The sequence below is a fragment of the Marmota flaviventris genome, chromosome 3 (assembly GCF_047511675.1).
Source record: "Marmota flaviventris isolate mMarFla1 chromosome 3, mMarFla1.hap1, whole genome shotgun sequence".
Classification (NCBI taxonomy): domain Eukaryota; kingdom Metazoa; phylum Chordata; class Mammalia; order Rodentia; family Sciuridae; genus Marmota; species Marmota flaviventris.
Window position 1 is genome coordinate 62,730,688 of NC_092500.1, and position 17,986 is coordinate 62,748,673.

General features: G+C 38.5%; 1 protein-coding gene across 1 annotated transcript in view; it reads right to left on the reverse strand.

Moving 5' to 3' along the window:
* The window catches only part of Nckap1l (NCK associated protein 1 like), a 58,882-nt gene that overhangs the window by 38,334 nt on the left and 2,562 nt on the right, over window positions 1-17,986 (reverse strand). The window contains exons 4-9 of the mRNA XM_027950017.2: window positions 9,017-9,073; window positions 8,407-8,549; window positions 7,455-7,545; window positions 7,228-7,365; window positions 5,967-6,015; window positions 5,716-5,872 (exon numbers count right to left, since the gene is read on the reverse strand). Coding sequence (XP_027805818.1) covers window positions 5,716-5,872; window positions 5,967-6,015; window positions 7,228-7,365; window positions 7,455-7,545; window positions 8,407-8,549; window positions 9,017-9,073 — 635 coding nt within the window. The remainder of the gene's footprint in view (window positions 1-5,715; window positions 5,873-5,966; window positions 6,016-7,227; window positions 7,366-7,454; window positions 7,546-8,406; window positions 8,550-9,016; window positions 9,074-17,986) is intronic.

The window sequence follows — 17,986 nt, forward strand, 5'->3', positions numbered from 1 at the left end:
AATAATTATTTCAAGTTTTATATATTACAAAGGAAAGAGACAGGCAGAATTAAGAGTCAAAAAATCTAGAATTCTTTCCTAATTCCACCTCTTATTAACTGAGGGACATTGAGACTGAGCTTCTCATTTTCCCATTTACAAAAAGGTATATTAATACTTAACACTTGAGTTATCATGAAAATCAAATGAGCTCACTTATGCCAAAGAACTCCCTAAACAATAAATCATATATATTGGTTGTTGTTCTCAGTGATGGGGAAATAAACAACCTTCAATTATACCTTCCATTCCTTAGAAGTGGTCATCATCAAAGTTTTTTCATCAAGGACTTTATACCCCAATCCACTTTCTACAAGTTCTAATTATTAATCTTAAATTTACTCTCTTAACTCTGGTAATGATTTTTCTCTTTTTATATTGTTTTATTTTTTGGCAATGATTTTTTTATTAGTGCTTTTTTATCCACTCCCTCAGTCCCACCAACCACCATACTGTGAATTGAACCCAGGGGCACTCTACCACTGAGCTATATCCCCAGTCCTTTTTATTTTTTATTTTGAGACAGGGTCCCTTGCTAAATTGCCAAGACCAGCCTTGAACTTATGATCCTCCTTCCTCAGCCTCCCAAGTATCTGGGCTGTATAACAGGCATGTGTAGCACACTCAGTTCCCCTCTACTTGTCTCTCTGGTTCTGCCTTATTTTACTTAACATTATGATCTCCAGTTCTATCCATTTTTCTGCAAACCACACGGCCTCATTCTTATTTATGGCTGAATAATCCTCCATCATGTATACCATCTTTATACTTTTATCCATTGACAAGCTAATTCCATAACTTGGCCTATTGTGAATTGTGCTACAATAAGGATGAATATGCAAGTATCTCTATAGTATGCTGACTTTGATCACTTTGGGTGTATACCAAGGCATGGTACAGCTAGATCATATGATAGTCCTATTTTTAGTTTTTTGGGGGGAACCTCCATACAAATTTCCACTATAGCTCTAATAATTTATATTCCCTCCAACACTGTATAAGTGTCCCTTTTTCCATTTTTTCCGCCACTTCTTTGCCAACATTTACTGGTTTTTTTATACTTTTTTTTTTCAGTGCTGTGAACCCAGGGGCTCACACATGCTAGGCAAGCACTCTACCATGGAGCTATATCCCCAGCCCTCATTTTGTACCCTTGATGATAGACAATCTGACTTAAGTGAAATTGAATCTTAATGTAGTTTTTATTTGCACTTCCCTGATGCTAAAAATGTCAAACATTTTTTTCATATAAATAATTTGCTATTTGTACTTCTTTCAAGAAGTGTCTGTTCAGTTCATTTGCCCATTTATTGATTGGGTTATCTGTGTGTGTGTGTGTGTGTGTGTGTGTGTGTTTAGTACTTTATTTATTCTCTATATTAAATCTATTTCAGAAGAGAATTTTGCCAATTAAAATACAGCAAAGATTTTCTCCCTTTGTGTAGGTTTCTTCATTCTGTTAATTATTTCCTTTGCCATGCAGAAGCTTTTTAGTTTGATGCCATCCCACTTGTTGATTCTTGCTGTGATTTCCTGAGTCCTATCCAGGAAGTCTCTGCCTGTATCTATATTCTAAAGTGTCTCCCCTGTGTTTTCTTCTAGCAGTTTCAAAGTTTCAGGTCTTACCTGTAGCTCTTTGATCCATTTTGAGTTTATTTTTATGCAGATTGAGAGAGAGAGAAATTTAGTTTCAGTCTTCCTCATAAGGATATCCAGTTTTCCCAGCACCCTTTGTTAAAGAGGTTGTCTTTTCTCCAACTTGTTTTGGCACCTTTGTCAAGAATCAGATGACTGTAGGTGCCATTTACTCTATTCCATTGGTCTACATGTCTATTTTCATGCCAGAACCACGCTGTTTATGTGACTATGGTTCTGTAGTATATTTTGAAATTGCCTATTGGGATACCTCCAACAATGCTTTTCTTCCCCCCCTCAGGATTGTTTTGGCTATTGAGGTCATTTTTTTAAAAAATTTATTTTTTAGTTCTAGGTGGACACAATATCTTTATTTTGTTTTCATGTGGTGCTGAGAATCGAACCCAGTGCCTCATGCATGCTAGGCGAGCGCGCTACCAGGTCATTTTTGCTTTTATATGAATTATAGGTTTGCTTTTTCTAGTATGGTAAAGAACATCATTGAGATTTTGATAGGACTTAATGCTTTCTAAAAATAATACTTAGGAATTAGCATTCTCATAGGCTGTTAATAATATAATCTATTTGGAGGGCAGTTTGGTAAAAGCTATTGAAATTTAAAATGTGCATTTCCTTTATTCTTAACAATTACACGTCTGAGAATTCACCCTATAGAAATATTCACATAGGTTCACAAAGGTATATGTCTAAGGATGTCCATTATACATTTGTTTATAATGATTTTTTATATATTTATTTATTTTTGCTGTGCTGGGGATTGAACCTAGGGTCTTGTACATGCTAGGCAAGTACTCTATTACTGAGCTACATCCCCGCCTTTTTTATTTTCATTTTGATATAGGGTCTCACTAACTTGTCCAGGTTGACCTCAAACTTGCAATCCTCCTGCCTCCTGAGTAGCTGGGATTACAGGCATGCACCATCACACTTGGCTTATACTGTTTTTTACAAACAGAAACAGTTCAAATATCCACCATTAGGAGATTGGGTAAATATGTTATAACTACCTAATGGAATATTGTTCAACTGTTAAAAAAAAAAAAAGTAAGTCTTGCCAGGCACAGTGGCACATATCTATAATCCCAGCAGCTTGGGAGGCTGAGGCAGGAGAGTCGTGAATTCCAAGCCAGCCTCATTGTGAGTTCAAAGCCAGCCTCAGCAAAATTGAGACACTAAGCAACTCAGTGAGGCCCTGCCTCTAAATAAAATACAAAATAGGTCGAGTGCCCTTGCGTTTCATCCCCAGTACTGAAAAAAAACAAAAAAAAAAAAGTAAGCCTCTATAGATTGATATTCAAAGATACCCAAAAATATAGTAAGGGGGGGGAAACAAACTATAGGCATAATGTAGAATGTAGGTATGTTTCTTTTTTAAAAAATTACTTATATAAGGTTGAAAATACATGCACATCTTTTATGTTTGTATATAAACACACACACACACACACACAAGCATCTGGAGGATGTACATCAAACTATTCTGGGAGGTGCCATTGTAGCCAGCTTACATTCTGTACACACCTGAAAGTCATATTTGCTACCAGAAGTAATAATATAGGTAACTTGATACCCCCTCCTCCTAATCACATACCACCTCCTCATTATAGCCCTATTCTTTCTTTCACAGTCAAAGTACTCAACAAAGTGGTTATTAAATTTCTTATCTCCTACTATTCCTAAACCCGGTGCAACTTGGCTTTCAGCCTCATCACTCAACTGAGGTTATTCACAAGAGGGCACTAAGATGATCCTTATAACCAAACCAAGCCCTATAAAAAAAATGTTTTTTTGTACCAGGGAGTGAACTCAGGGGCACTTAACCATTGAGCCACATCCCCAGCCCCTTTATTTTTATTTTTTATTTTGAGACAGGGGTCTTGCTAAGTTGCTTAGGACCTCACTAAATTGCTGAGGCTGGCTTTGAACTTGCAATCCTCCTGCCTCAGCCTCCTGAGCTGCTGGGATTACAGGCATGCACCACCACGCCCAGTCACACATTTTTAATCCTTATTTTATTGGATCTCTTACCACCATCAACATTACAAAACCCAGTCCTCCCTTCTTACAACGTGTTCTTTCCTTGGCTTCTGTTTTCCTCCTTCTTCTCAAGGCCCCTCACTGATTTCCCTGCCTCTAAAATTCAATATACCCAGAGGTACATTTTCCCTACTCTTCTTAATCCAATTCTTCGTGAACATTTTACCAGTCTACATCTGAGTCCAAACTTCACACCTCACTTCCAGGAGCACCTAGCAAAAGGCTCAATACATCTGTCCTCATGGTCCTTCACGTACTTCAGATTCAACCTGTTCAAACCGGAATTCACATCAGACATGATGGCACACACCTGTAAACCCAGCTACTCAGGAGGCTGAGGAAGGACTGCCAGTTTGAGGCCAGCCTTGACACTTAACAAGACCTTGTCTCAAAATTAAAAGGGCTGGGGATGCTCAGTGGTAGAGCATGGCAGAGCGTTCAATCTCCAATAGCAAAAAAAAAAAAAAAAATCTGAATTCACAAAGGCTGAGAATGTAGCCAGGGGTAGTGTGTTCACCTAGTGTGCACAGAAGCACATGACCTTGGGTTCAATCCCTAGTACTACAAAAAAGCAAAAAGGGAAAGGAAAGGGAAAAAAAAATTACAAACTTTCCCCCACAAACTTGCTTTACTTCATGTGTCCGCTGTCAAGGAATTTGCCAGGTATCCATGTCAGAAGCCTTGACATCACCCTCAATTCCTCCTAACTTACTTAATTAATCCCTGCCTCTACCTCTGCCCATCCAATCTCTTTTCTTCCCTGCAGCAGAGTGACATTTTTGAAAATGCAAATATGATCATGTCATTGTCCTGTTCGAATTCACTCAGTGGCTCCATATCTTCCTTAGAACAGATTCAGACTCCAGGCAGAACACAGAAGGCCCTGACTCACCTCCCCAAACCCATCTCCTGATGTCCCCACTCTGTCACCAGTTGCTCACTCCCTGAACCTGTGAACTTCTTAGCACTGGTCATGCACTCTTTTTTTTTTTTTTTTTTGAATTTTTAATATTTATTTTTTAGTTTTCAGCGGACACAACATCTTTGTTTGTATGTGGTGTTGAGGATCGAACCCGGGCCGCAAGCATGCCAGGCAAGCGCGCTACCGCTTGAGCCACATCCCCAGCCCTGGTCATGCACTCTTGCCTCAAAATTTTTGATCATTTTTCTACCTAGAAGCCCTTCTTCTGGAGGCTGGGGCTGTAGCTCAGTGGCAGAGCGCTTGCCGAGCTCAGTTGAGGCAGTGGGTTCGATCCTCAGCACTGAATAAAAATAAGTCAGTAAAATAAAGTTATTGAATCCATCTACAACTAAAATAATAAAAAATAAAGAATCCCTTCCCTGCCTTAAGAAACCCTGTGTACACACACACACTCTTCAACTGTTTAACTCTTAGGTCTACCTGTCTCCTGATCCTGCAAGACCAGTTTAAAGACCTTCTAAACACCTCCACAACACTTTTCCTTACTCCATTGCAACAGTTTGCCTATTTTCCGTCATTTGTAAACTCCTTAAGAGCAGAGACTCAGGTTAGGTTGGTTGGTTTTAATAATTGCATAGTACTTACTATATACTAGGCACTTCTACGTGCTTCACAAATAGCGATTCTTTTATCCTTTATAACCCTATGAGGTTAGTCATAGGAAGGTATTACTATGATCCACATTTTATAGATGAGGAAATTGAGCCAATGTCACAAAGAAGTTAATCAACTTGCCCAAGGTCACACAGCTAATAAATAGTAAAGCATGTATTCAGTCTAGTTTCAGAGTCCTCGCTTTTCACCTCTGTTATCTTATTAATCATTATGTCACTAAAACCCAGTGAAGCACCTAGGAAACAGTAGGTACTCAATAAATACTTCTCCAATAGTTAGAATTACCCCTTACCACCCATACTCTGAGAATACACACTGAGACAAAAAAAGATGTTGGGAGGGGCTAAAACTCCCCCAAAGATGAGTTTGGCTCTCACACCTCTTACCCTTTCAAACTGCTAAACAGGTCCTCTGTGACCTTGTGCACCTGCAGCACATCCTCCCGGATAAGGGTGATGTACAGGGAACCCTGCAGACACAGCTTCCACAGCTTCTGGCACTGGCTGTTGGAGTTGAGGCACCCGTGACAAAGAAGAAACCCAACTGTAGGTGGGTAGAGAGTGAGAGAAGCCTTTTAGAACTTGCTCTCCCTGTAAGATACTGCGACATCTGTCTGCACGTGACCCACAGAACTTACTGATAATCCAGCGCTCCATCACCTCCACGGACAGATACTCACAGGCCATCTGAGAGAAGATAGACAGAGACCATCAAGCAGGTATCTAACTCAGTGTTCCCTGAAGGACAAAAGTCTATCTATCTAGAATCTGAACATCAAAACCACCTTTTGGGGTCTGGAGTGTAGCTCAGGGTAGTGTGCCTGCCTGGCATGCCCAAGGCCTGGGTTCAATCCCCAGCACCAATTTTTTTTTTTTAACCACACTGGATAGGGCTATTTGATAAGCCAATAGCTGGGAAATCTGCCAACAATGAAAAGGAGGCGCTGGAAGTGGACCCAGGGGAACAGGACATAATTGAGAAAAAGAGAAGGAACTGGAGCCTGAGGTCAGGATAAACAAAAGGTTTTTTTGTTTTTTTGTTTTTTTTTTATTTTTTTTATTGTTGGTTGTTCAAAACATTACAAATTTCTTGATATATCATATTTCACACTTTGATTCAAGTGGGTAACAAAAGGTTTAACATAACTTCTCTTCAACAGTTCAGAGGCTTTTATTAACAGGAGAATGGAATCCAAAACCTCCTCATCGTTTCTTTCTCCTTTGGATTCTTTTATCACACAAATCACTCATTTGACCCTTATTACTAATCTCATGTCACCAGCTGTATTTTTACGACAACATGACTAATAGCTTTCCTAAACAATATAACAATATGTTCTTTTTTTTTTTTTTTTGGTACTGGATATTGAACCCAGGTGCACCTACCCACTGAGCCACATCCCCAGCCCTTTTTTGTTTTATTTTTTGATACAGGATTTTGCTAAACTACTTAGGGCCTCACTAAATTGCTGAGGCTGGCTTTGAACTCACAATCCTCCTGCCTCAGCCTCCCAAATCAGTGGAATTACAAGTGTGTACCACCCTAACCGGCAATAGTAAGTTCTTTGAGGGAAGGACTTTGGGCCCATTGTAGTTAAAAAATTTATTCAATGATTGACTCCTAAGCTCAAGTTCCTACTGGTGCCCAGTGAACCACTTCTACCCACTCATTCATCCTATGAACAGTTACTTAATTTCTTTTATGAGAAGATACACACTAATCCTGGTCCCAAAGGAAGCTCAACCATGGTTTTGAGCTACAAGAAGTGATCAACCGAGAGGCATATCCTACAAGAGGGCTAACTCTTCCTAGGGCTGACGTTTCCTGAAAGAAGCACCTTCTGTGGAGACGGCCTTGGCTGAGAATGCCTCCCTTAACAGAAGGAAAAGGGAACTCACCGTGTCTGAATTAGCAGGGTTAATCATGGCCGGGGGGCTGCTGATGACACTGAGAAGCTGGGCACTGCGCCACTGCTCAGCCCCCTGGTTCCTCCGGACAAAGAGGAAGTGCAAAGAGAGGAGGGCGCCACTCACAGCCTGCAGGAAGAGGCATGTCAACCCCAAGTGTCAAAGCCGGGTGCAAGGACTTCTGCCTGAGGCAGTCTCTGCTCTCTTAGGGAACTTGCCTTTGTGTGAGGCCCAAATTCTTCTGTCAGCTTCTTCAGAGGGTGGTCATACTCTAAGACCATCTGGCCCAGGCGAGCATAACTGGGGTCACTGGAAGAAAGCAGAGGACAGAGGAGTTCTAGGCCTTCTCCCTGATAGAAACATAAACGTTTGCATATAGGATAAAGACTTGTGCATAGGCAGGCATTCCCACCACCTCCAAAGACAGACGGACTAATCTATGAATTACACCTACAGATAACCACTCCAGGCTCAGGCATGGTTAGACAGAACCATACAATTTGGGGCAGGTCCTTGAAAGTTTGTCCTTTTAAGCATCCAAAATAGGGATGGATATATAATAGGTATTCTATCAATTTGTGTCAACTTGTCAGAAATCAAGTAGTGTGCCTGTACACAACCTAAAAGGACATATAAATATCTGAAGCAAATGGGAGTGTGCCCAGGTAGCCAGGCGGACACGTGGGAATGAACATCACACATAGAACAATGTGCCCTCCCACTCAAATTCCTCCAGTGTTCATTTTATCAGCCCTTAAATGCTTATATTTGCACTCCTGAAGTGGGGGAAGAACTGCAGATTGTCCAAAATTCATTCTTATTTGTCTTCAAATGTACTAACATATATTACTTACCTCTGGTGGTTTAACCATACTAGTATTAGTCCTACCAATATTACAAAGAACTGTCTTTGACTTTTGCAATAACCTGAAAAGCAGAGTAGAAGCCAGTCCAGGATAAAAAAAAAAAAAACATAGATCAGAGATAATGCAAACTGGATAATCCACTAATAGATGTTCAAGAGTTAACTATACGTAAAAGTGTACCTTCTTTTCCCTGAGCTGTATGTAGATCATAGGTTCTCCCCTGAGAAGTCATGGCATCCATAGCCTTTCTATCCACCCCCACCTCGTAGCACCACTTCTGAGGCTTCACCTCCCCTTCACTCACCTGTGCCCATGCTGCATCTCGTGGGCACAGTTGTACATGCCAATGAGTATCCGTCGATCTTCGATCCGTGACAAAAGCAAAATGACTGAGGTGTAAGTCACAATCAAGTCCAGGTAACTTCTAGTGAAATCAAAGTTGAGACTCTACAAGGAAAAAAATACAGAAACCCAAGGACAGAAACCCAATGACTATGGGTCTCCCTGCTTCCCCAGCCATTCCAGAGAGTGCTAAATAGACTCTGGGTGAGTCTGTTTTGAAGTAGGAACTGATGGGATCAAAAATTCAGAAAAAGAAAATTGAAACAAAAGCCAGGGAGCTAAATACAAACTCAAAGATAACAGGAGACCAGGAAATAAGTTAGCATTTGAGGGTTGGAGGAAGTGAAGTAAAAAGTTTTTATGTAATTTTTGAATTAATTAAATCACCTTGCTTATCTACTTAACTTGTAAGCACATCTTAACTTTGGCAGTTTTTACAAAAGAATTATGGTCCTGAGAGGGACTATATGGTCCATTCTTTCAGTCCCATCCCACCCTATACTGTCCCATCCTAAACCCAGTCTCTTCTTTAATTCTATTCCATAGTAAAAGAAAATTACAATGGATCTTACGATATCAAAATGGCACTGGCAGGCATCGATGGTGTTGAGAAGTTCATATACATGATCCTGGTGGTGGAATTGAAGATGACAATGAATTAAAAAAAGAATAGAGAAGATGAGATGTAATACCAGAATATGAGGGAGAGAGAGCACTCCCTTAGAGACCTCCAGGTCACGGAAGGGAGGCATTGTTAAAAAGAAGGAGAAGTTTCTTTGCAAGCCATCAGTAGCCCCTGTCAGGAGACTCCACCACATGCCCATGTGTCCACAGGCATGAGTCACAACTCTATTACACACACTGTCCCTGGTCTTATCATCCTGGCATCCCATTCCTTCACTGGGTAACATGGAACAACTTTAAACAATCGTTTGGCAGTTTCTTAGAAAATTAAATTCTTATTAAGAATGAATACTCTGGGGCTGGGGTTGTGGCTCAGTGGTACAGCACTCACCTAGCCTGTGTGAGGCCCTAGGTTCGATCCTCAGCACCACATAAAAGTAAGTAAAATAAAGGTACTGTGTCCAACTACAACTAAAATAAATAAGTAAATCAATATTTAAAAAAAAAAAAGGAACGAATACTCTTATTAAGAACTGCAAATTGGTGCAGCCAATTTGGAAAGCAGTATGGAGATTTCTTGGAAAGCTGGGAATGGAGCCACCATTTGACCCAGCTATTCCCCTTCTTGGTCTATTCCCTAAAGACCTAAAAAGAGCATGCTACAGGGACACTGCTACATCGATGTTCATAGCAGCACAATTCACAATAGCAAGACTGTGGAACCAACCTAGATGCCCTTCAATAGACGAATGGATAAAAAAAATGTGGCATTTATACACAATGGAGTATTACTCTGCATTAAAAAATGACAAAATCATAGAATTTGCAGGGAAATGGATGGCATTAGAGCAGATTATGCTAAGTGAAGCTAGCCAATCCCTAAAAAACAAATGCCAAATGTCTTCTTTGATATAAGGAGAGTAACTAAGAACAGAGTAGGGACGAAGAGCATGAGAAGAAGATTAACATTAAACAGGGATGAGAGGTGGGAGGGAAAGGGAGAGAGAAGGGAAATTGCATGGAAATGGAAGGAGACCCTCAGGGTTATACAAAAGTACATACAAGAGGAAGTGAGGGGAAAGGGAAAAATAATACAAGGGGGAGAAATGAATGACAGTAGAGGGGGTAGAGAGAGAAGAGGGGAGGGGAGGGCAGGGGAGGGGAGGGGAGGGGGATAGTAGAGGATAGGAAAGGCAGCAGAACACAACAGACACTAGTATGGCAATATGTAAATCAATGGATGTGTAACTGATGTGATTCTTCAATCTGTATATGGGGTAAAAATGGGAGTTCATAACCCACTTGAATCAAAGTGTGAAATATGATATATCAAGAACTATGTAATGTTTTGAACAACCAACAATAAAAAATTAAAAAAAAAAAGAACTAGAGAGGAGTTTGAAGTTTCCCAACACAAAGAAGTGATGTTCAAGCAGATGGAAAGGCTAATTATGCTGATTTGATCACCAGACATTGTACAAAAAGCCAATTATCAAACTGTACACCACAAATACAATTATTATGTCAATTAAAGGAGAAAAACTCAAAATATTAAACATGCTCTTACCATATGAGTTAGCAATTGAACTTCCAAATTATTTGCTCAAGTGAAATGAAAAATATGTCCCTACAAAGATTTATAATTAAATATTTATAGCACTGTATGCATAATGGCCCAAAACTGGAAACCACCCAAATGTCCATCAACAGGTAAACATATAAACCAATTGTACCCATAAAATGGTATAGTTCTCAGCAAAAAATAAGTCATGAATTACTGATTCATACAATAACATAAATAAATCTTAAAAATATTATGTTGCATGAAAGAAGCCAGACACACACACACATAAAAAAATGCTAATTAGATTCCATTTATTTGAATTTCTGAAAAAGAAAACTCTATTCTAGAAAGCAGATTGTCTTAAAGGGACCCATTGAGTCATTAAAAAAAGAAGCCGGCATGGTGGCACAGGCCTGTAATCCCAGTGGCTTGGGAGGCTAAGGCAAGAGGATTGCAAGTTCAAAATCAGCCTCAGCAACAGCAAGGTGTTAAGCAACTCAGTGTCTCTAAATAAAACACAAAATAGGGCTGGGCATGTGGCTCAGTGAATAAGTGTCCCTGAGTTCAATCCCCAGTATGAAAGGAAGGAAGGAAGCAAGCAAGCAAGTAGATCAGTGGTTTCCTGGGGCAAGTAAGGAAAGGTGGAGATTGACTAGGGGAAAAAAAAGACTCAGGGAACCTTTGGGGGTAATGATGTTAACTTTGACTGTAGTGGTGATACACAGGCATACACAGTTGCCAAAGTTTATTAATATGTACCAGAAAAATATTTTCAACTTATCTTCCTAAAAGGCCATACCTAAATTAACAGATGGGGAAACTGAGACTGAGTAGTTAAGAAACTTGCCCAGGATCAGAGAGCTGGTAAAAACAGCACCGAGATCCTATGACCTTTCCTATACACAGCCTCATTTGCTAGGAACACTTCTCTACATTCTAGTCTGCAACCCAGTGCCTACAGGTTATAGCTGAAGTTCCCTTTCAGTCACTACATAGGTCTTATATGCTACAGACAAGAATTAGAGGAGAGGAGCTGGGGATGTGGCTCAAGCAGTAGTGCGCTTGCCTGGCATGCGTGCGGCCCGGGTTCGATCCTCAACACCACATACAAATAAAGATGTTGTGTCCTCCGAGAACTTCTTAAAAAAAAAAAGGATTAGAGGAGAAAAGAATTCATGTTTGTTGCCTTGTTACTTAATGCTAAACACTGAGCTAGACATTTTTCATGCATTATCTCATTGAATTCTCACAAATACCACATGTAGTAAACATTACTTCTCTGAGAAGGGCTGGGATAGAGCTCAAAAGTACAGTGCTTGCCTTGCATGCATGAGGCCCTGGGTTCAAGCCAAACCATGGGGGGAGGGGCTTGTTTAAAGTCATTCTGTTTGTATGTGGTAAAGCTGAAATTTGAAACCTCATCTAATTTAATGCTTACCCTCTTTATAGTGCACCCTAATTCAGTGTCCGTATTTCCCTTCCTGCCTTAAACAAGCCATACCAAACACTTTGGGCTCAGACTTTTACCACCATGGCAACTGGCAGGTGCCATAAAATACCCTTTGGATTCCAATTCTTTTTCTAGTAAGAGACATTTTGTATGCTTCAACATTCTTCCCACTGTCTCCACCATCACTTACCCTCTTCCTAACCGGTACCCCAGTTCCAAGATGAACACTCTCTGGCCTGACACTCCCTCAGACTCATAGTCCCCCCTGTTGCCACTGTTCTCTTCACTATGTGAGCTAAGAAATGGATTAGCTCCCCAAAGTAGGCATGGAGCTCCCAAGGCAGAGCCCAAACTCTTGCATCATCTGAAGAAAGAGTCCACCACTACAACTTAGACTGCTCAGAGGGCTAAAATGTGCACATGTCTTTTTTTTTTTTTAAGAGAGAGAGAGAATTTTTTAATATTTATTTTTTAGTTTTCGGTAGACACAACATCTTTATTTTATTTTTATGTGGTGCTGAGGATTGAACCCAGTGCCCTGTGAATGCCAGGCGAGCGTGTTACCGCTTGAGCCACATCCCCAGCCCCAACATTTCTTGAACATATAAATAATATGTGTTTATTGTAGAAAAATTAGAAAATACAGACAAGCTTCATTTTAATTTATGTTAAGCCACCCATAATCCTGCCCATTAGAAATTCCAGTCCTCTGAATATGCATATTTATCTGTGTAAATATACATTTTAGTGACATCTTACATCTTAGGTTATATTGTAATTTACTCTTCCATTAAACATGTGAAGAACATTTTTGCATGTCAATTAATATAAACATATGTTACCATCTTTAACAACTGCATAATAACCATTTATAGGTATATACCCCGAACTTTTCACCAAACCTCTGTTTTTATCAGATATATCAATTATCAAGTTGTCATTATCATAAATAATGCGACAGAGTATATTATTGTACATCTATCTTTGCACTTACATCTATCTCCTTAAGACAAATTTCTAGAAGTAGAATTAGTTCATTAATTTTTAACAATTTTGAAATACATTATTGTCTTTTTAAAAATATTGTATTAAATAACTCTAATGGCTATTCATGTTTACAAAAAAAGTATGTGCTTATTGTTTAAAATTCAAATAAATATCTCCTGTGTTGTATTGCTACCAGAAACTTTTTAACAGTAAGATAAATACAAATTTAAGGATATTCTGAAAAATTTCTAGCCTGGGCTTTTCAAAAAGGTCAGTGTACAACGGAACTAAACAGACACTTCACAAAAGGAAAAATATGAATGGTCAACAAATATATGAAAAAATGTTCAATGTCTCTAGCATTAGAGAAATGCAAATTAAAACTACACTGAGATTTCATCTCACTCTAGTCAGAATGGCAATTATCAAGAATACAAGTAACAACAGCCAGGCACAGTGGCACACACCTGTAATCCCAGAGGCTCGGGAGGCTGAGGCAGGAGGATCTCGAGTTCAAAGCCAACCTCAGCAAAAGCAAGGCACTAAGCAACTCAGTGAGACCTGTCTCTAAATAAAATACAAAATAGGGCTGCGGATATGGCTCAGTGGTTGAGTAACAATAAATGTTGGTGAAAATGTGGGAAAAAATGTTCACTCATACATTGTTGGTGGGACTGCAAATTGGTACAACCACTATGGAAAGCAGTATGGAGATTCCTCAGAAAACTTGGAATGGAACCCGCTCCTCAGTATATACCCAAAGGACTAAAAATCCGCATACTATAGTGACACACCCACATCCATGTTTATAGCAGCTCAATTCACAATAGCTCGCTATGGACCCAACCTAGTTGCCCTTTAACAGATGAATGGAACAAGAAAATGTGATATATATACACACTCAGTATTTATATTTGGTATTTGTGGTATTTGTCAGTAAAGGGATAGAACTGGGGACTATTATGCTAAGTGAAATAAGCCAATCCCCCAAAAAAACAAAAAGACCAACTGATCTCTCAGGTAGATGTTAACACACAATGTGGGGGCAGAGAATAGAAGTTCATTGAATTAGACAAAGGGGAGTGAAGGTAAGGGAGTGGGTAGGGGAATAGAAAAGACAGTAGAATGAGTGACATAACTTTCCTATGTTCATATATGAATATATGACCAGTGTAAATTCACATCATATACAACCATAAGAATGGAAAGTTATACTCCATGTATGTATAATATGTCAAAATACACTCTACTGTCATGTATATCTAAAAAGAACAAATTTTTAAAAAGGTCAGAGTAGCCAGGTGCGAAGGTGTATGCCTGTAAACCCAGTGACTCGGGAGGCTGAGACAGGAGAATGGCAAGTTTGAGACCAACCTCAGCAACTTAATGAAGCCCTAAGGACTTTGTAAGACTATCTCAGAATAAAAAACATGTTTAATTTTTTCATACATTTCCCTCATACAACCTTCCAATACCAGTTCCCTATCCAGACTCTAAAAGCATAGATATCCCATAAACTTTCAAGTGTAAGAACTGTATTTCACTCCTGATTATGACCCTTTACCTATATTTCACAGCTTACATGGCACCATTGCATGACACATTAAAAAAAAAATGTTTAAAGGGCTGAGAGGTAGCTCAGTGGTTAAGCAACCCTGGGTTCAATTCCTGGTATCAAAAAAAAAAAAAAAGTCAGTGTCATAAAGATAAAGACTGGGAAACATTCAGATTAAAGACTAAGGAGACAAAACTAAATCCAATGAAAGCTCCTTTAACAACTGGAGAGATGTGGATATAGGCCATGTATCAGCCAATAGTGATACAGACAATGGTATATTTCCTGAGTATGAAAGTTGTATTAGAATTATGTAAGAAAATATTCTTGTCCTTAGTCTATAGCAAAGATAGCTAAAATATTTGGGGAAGGAAATGACATGATATCTGCTACTAACTCAAATGGTTCAGAAAAAAATAGAGTGATAATCAAATGCAACAAGATACTAGTAATTAGGAGATCTTTGCACAGGTTGAATATATTATCCAAGAAGCTTAGAATCAAAAGTGTTTCATATTTCACTTTTTCTTAATTTGAGTATACCGGTATACACATGTAAGATATCTTGAAGACCCAAAGCTAAGCACAATATTCATTTATGTTTCATATATAACTTATTCACGTAGCCTGAAGGTAACTTTATACAATATTTTTTTACTTTGTAAAAATGTACTTGAGTTTTGATCACTCCCAGTCACATGAGGACAGATATGGAATTTCCCACTTATGGTAGACACACACATCAGTGCTCAAAATTTCTCAGATTTTCAAACATTTCAGAATTTAGATTCTCAGACTAAAGATGGTCAACCTATACTACTCTTGGAATTTTTAGTAGGTTTGTAATAAAATATTGATGGAAAATAATTTAGTGTTTTAAAATTCAGTGAATATTAAAAAATATAGTTTCTATAGAAAACTACTAAAACTCAAAAAGCAAAACAAACAGGCAAAGGACATAGACATTTTTCCAAAGAAGACATACAAGGGCCAATAAGAACATAAGAAAATGCTCAACATCATTAATTATTAACAAAATTCAAATCAGAACTACAATGAGACTGGGTAAGTAGCTCAGTGGGTAGAGGGCCTGGGTTCAAGGTCTACCACCACAATAAATAAAAATAAAAAAATATCTCACACCCAAAAAACAGAGAATAACAATCATTGGCAAAAATGAAATTATAACCCTTATGCACTGTTAATGGAATACAAAATGGTATAGCCACAGTAGAAAACAGGACGGCAGTTCCTCAAAAAATTAAAAATAGAATTACCGTATAATCTAGCAATTCCACTTCTGGGTATATACCTGAGAGAATTAAAAACAAGATCTCAAAGAGATAGTTGAACATCCATGTTGATAGCAGCATTATTCACAACAACTAAAACACGAGGCTCCCCGAGTGTCCATTCACGCATGGATGGCAAAATGCAGCTTATCTATACAACAAGATCTATACAACAAGATACTATTCAGTCTTAAAAAGGAAGGAAGTTCTTCAATATGCTACAACATGGATGAAACTTCAGGACATTCTGCCAAGTGAAACAAGCCAGTCACAAGAAGACAAAAATACCACTTACATAAAACACTTAGAGTAGTGAAAATAATAGAAACAGAAAGTAGAATTGTAGTCTCCAGGGCCTGAGGGACAGGGGAGATGAACAGTTATTGTGTAAAGTGTGTAGAGTTTCAGTTTTACTAGATGAATAGAATGATTGTATATCACATTATGAAAGTATTTAATAGCATTGAACTGTATACTTAAAAACAGTTAAGAGGATAAATTTTATGTCCTGTGTATTACAATAAAAAATTTTTAGCAACTAGAGAAATACAAATCAAAACCACACTAAGATTTCATCTCACTACAGTCAGAATGGCAATCATCAAGAATATAGACAACAATAAATGTTGGCAAGGATGGGGAAAAAAAGGTATACTCATATATTGCTGGTGAGACTGCAAATTGGTGCAACCAGTATGGAAAGCAGTATGGAGATTCCTCAGAAAACTTGGAATGGAACCACCATTTGACCCAGCTATCCCACTTCTCAGCTTACACACAAAGAACTTAAAATCAGCATACTACAGTAACACAGTCACATGTTTATAGCAGCTCAATTCACAATAGCTAAACTATGGAACCAACCTAGGTGTCCTTCAATAGATGAATGAATAAAGAAAATGTGGTATGTGTATTCAATAGAATATTACTCAGCTTTAAAGAAGAATGAGATTATGGCATTTGCTGGTAAATGGACAGAGTTGGAGAATATCATGCTTAGCGAAATAAGCCATCCCAAAAAACCAAAGGCCAAATATTTTCTCTAATATGTGGATGCTAATTCACAATAAGTGTCAGTGGGGTGGAGTGGGTAGACTAAGGAAGAATAGAGTTACCTTAGATTAGATAGAGGGAAGTGAAGGGAGGAGAGGGAAGGGGATATGGGGAAAGATAGTAGAATGAAACAGACATTATTACATATATATATATATATATATGATTGCATGACCAATGTGATTCTACAACATGTATGTACAATCAAAAAATGAGAAATTATATACCATCTGTATATATCAAAGTGCATAAGTGCATTCTACTGTTATGTATAACTAATTAAAACAAAAAAAATTTTAAGGAAAAAAAATTTAAAGTATGGTTTAGTAAATTGAAGCCAATCATAATACATCTCCAAAGATAGTTACTTTTTTAATATTTATTTTTTAAGTATAGTTGGACACAATGCCTTTAATTTATTTATTTTTATGTGGTGCTGAGAATCAAACCCAGAGCCTCGCAGATGTGCTAGGTGAGCACTCTACTGCTGAGCTACAACCCCAGCCCCAGATAGTTACTTTTAACAGTTTAATGTCTAATATTCCAACTTTTTCCTGTGTAAATACAAACAGTAATGTGCATAAAAGTTTATGTATCTTTTTTTTTGGGGGGAGGGGGGTGTACTAGGATTGATCAGGGCACTCTACCACTGAGCCATATCCCCAGCCACATTTTTTTTATATTTTATTTTTCAGTTGTAGTTGGACACAATACCTTTATGTCACTTATTATTTTTATGTGGTGCTGAGGCTCGAACCCAGGGTCTCCCACATACGAGGCAAGCACTCTACCGCTGAGCCACAATCCCAGCCTTCCCAGTTCTATTTTGTATTTTATTTAGAGACAGGTTCTCACCGAGTTGCTTAGCACCTCGCTTTTTGCTGAGGCTGCTTTGAACTCACAATCTTCCTGTCTCAACCTCCTGAGCTGCTGGATTACAGACGTGCACCACCATGCCCAGCAAGTTTATGTATCTTTTACAATACAGATATGATATGTCATACACTATTTTGCAAT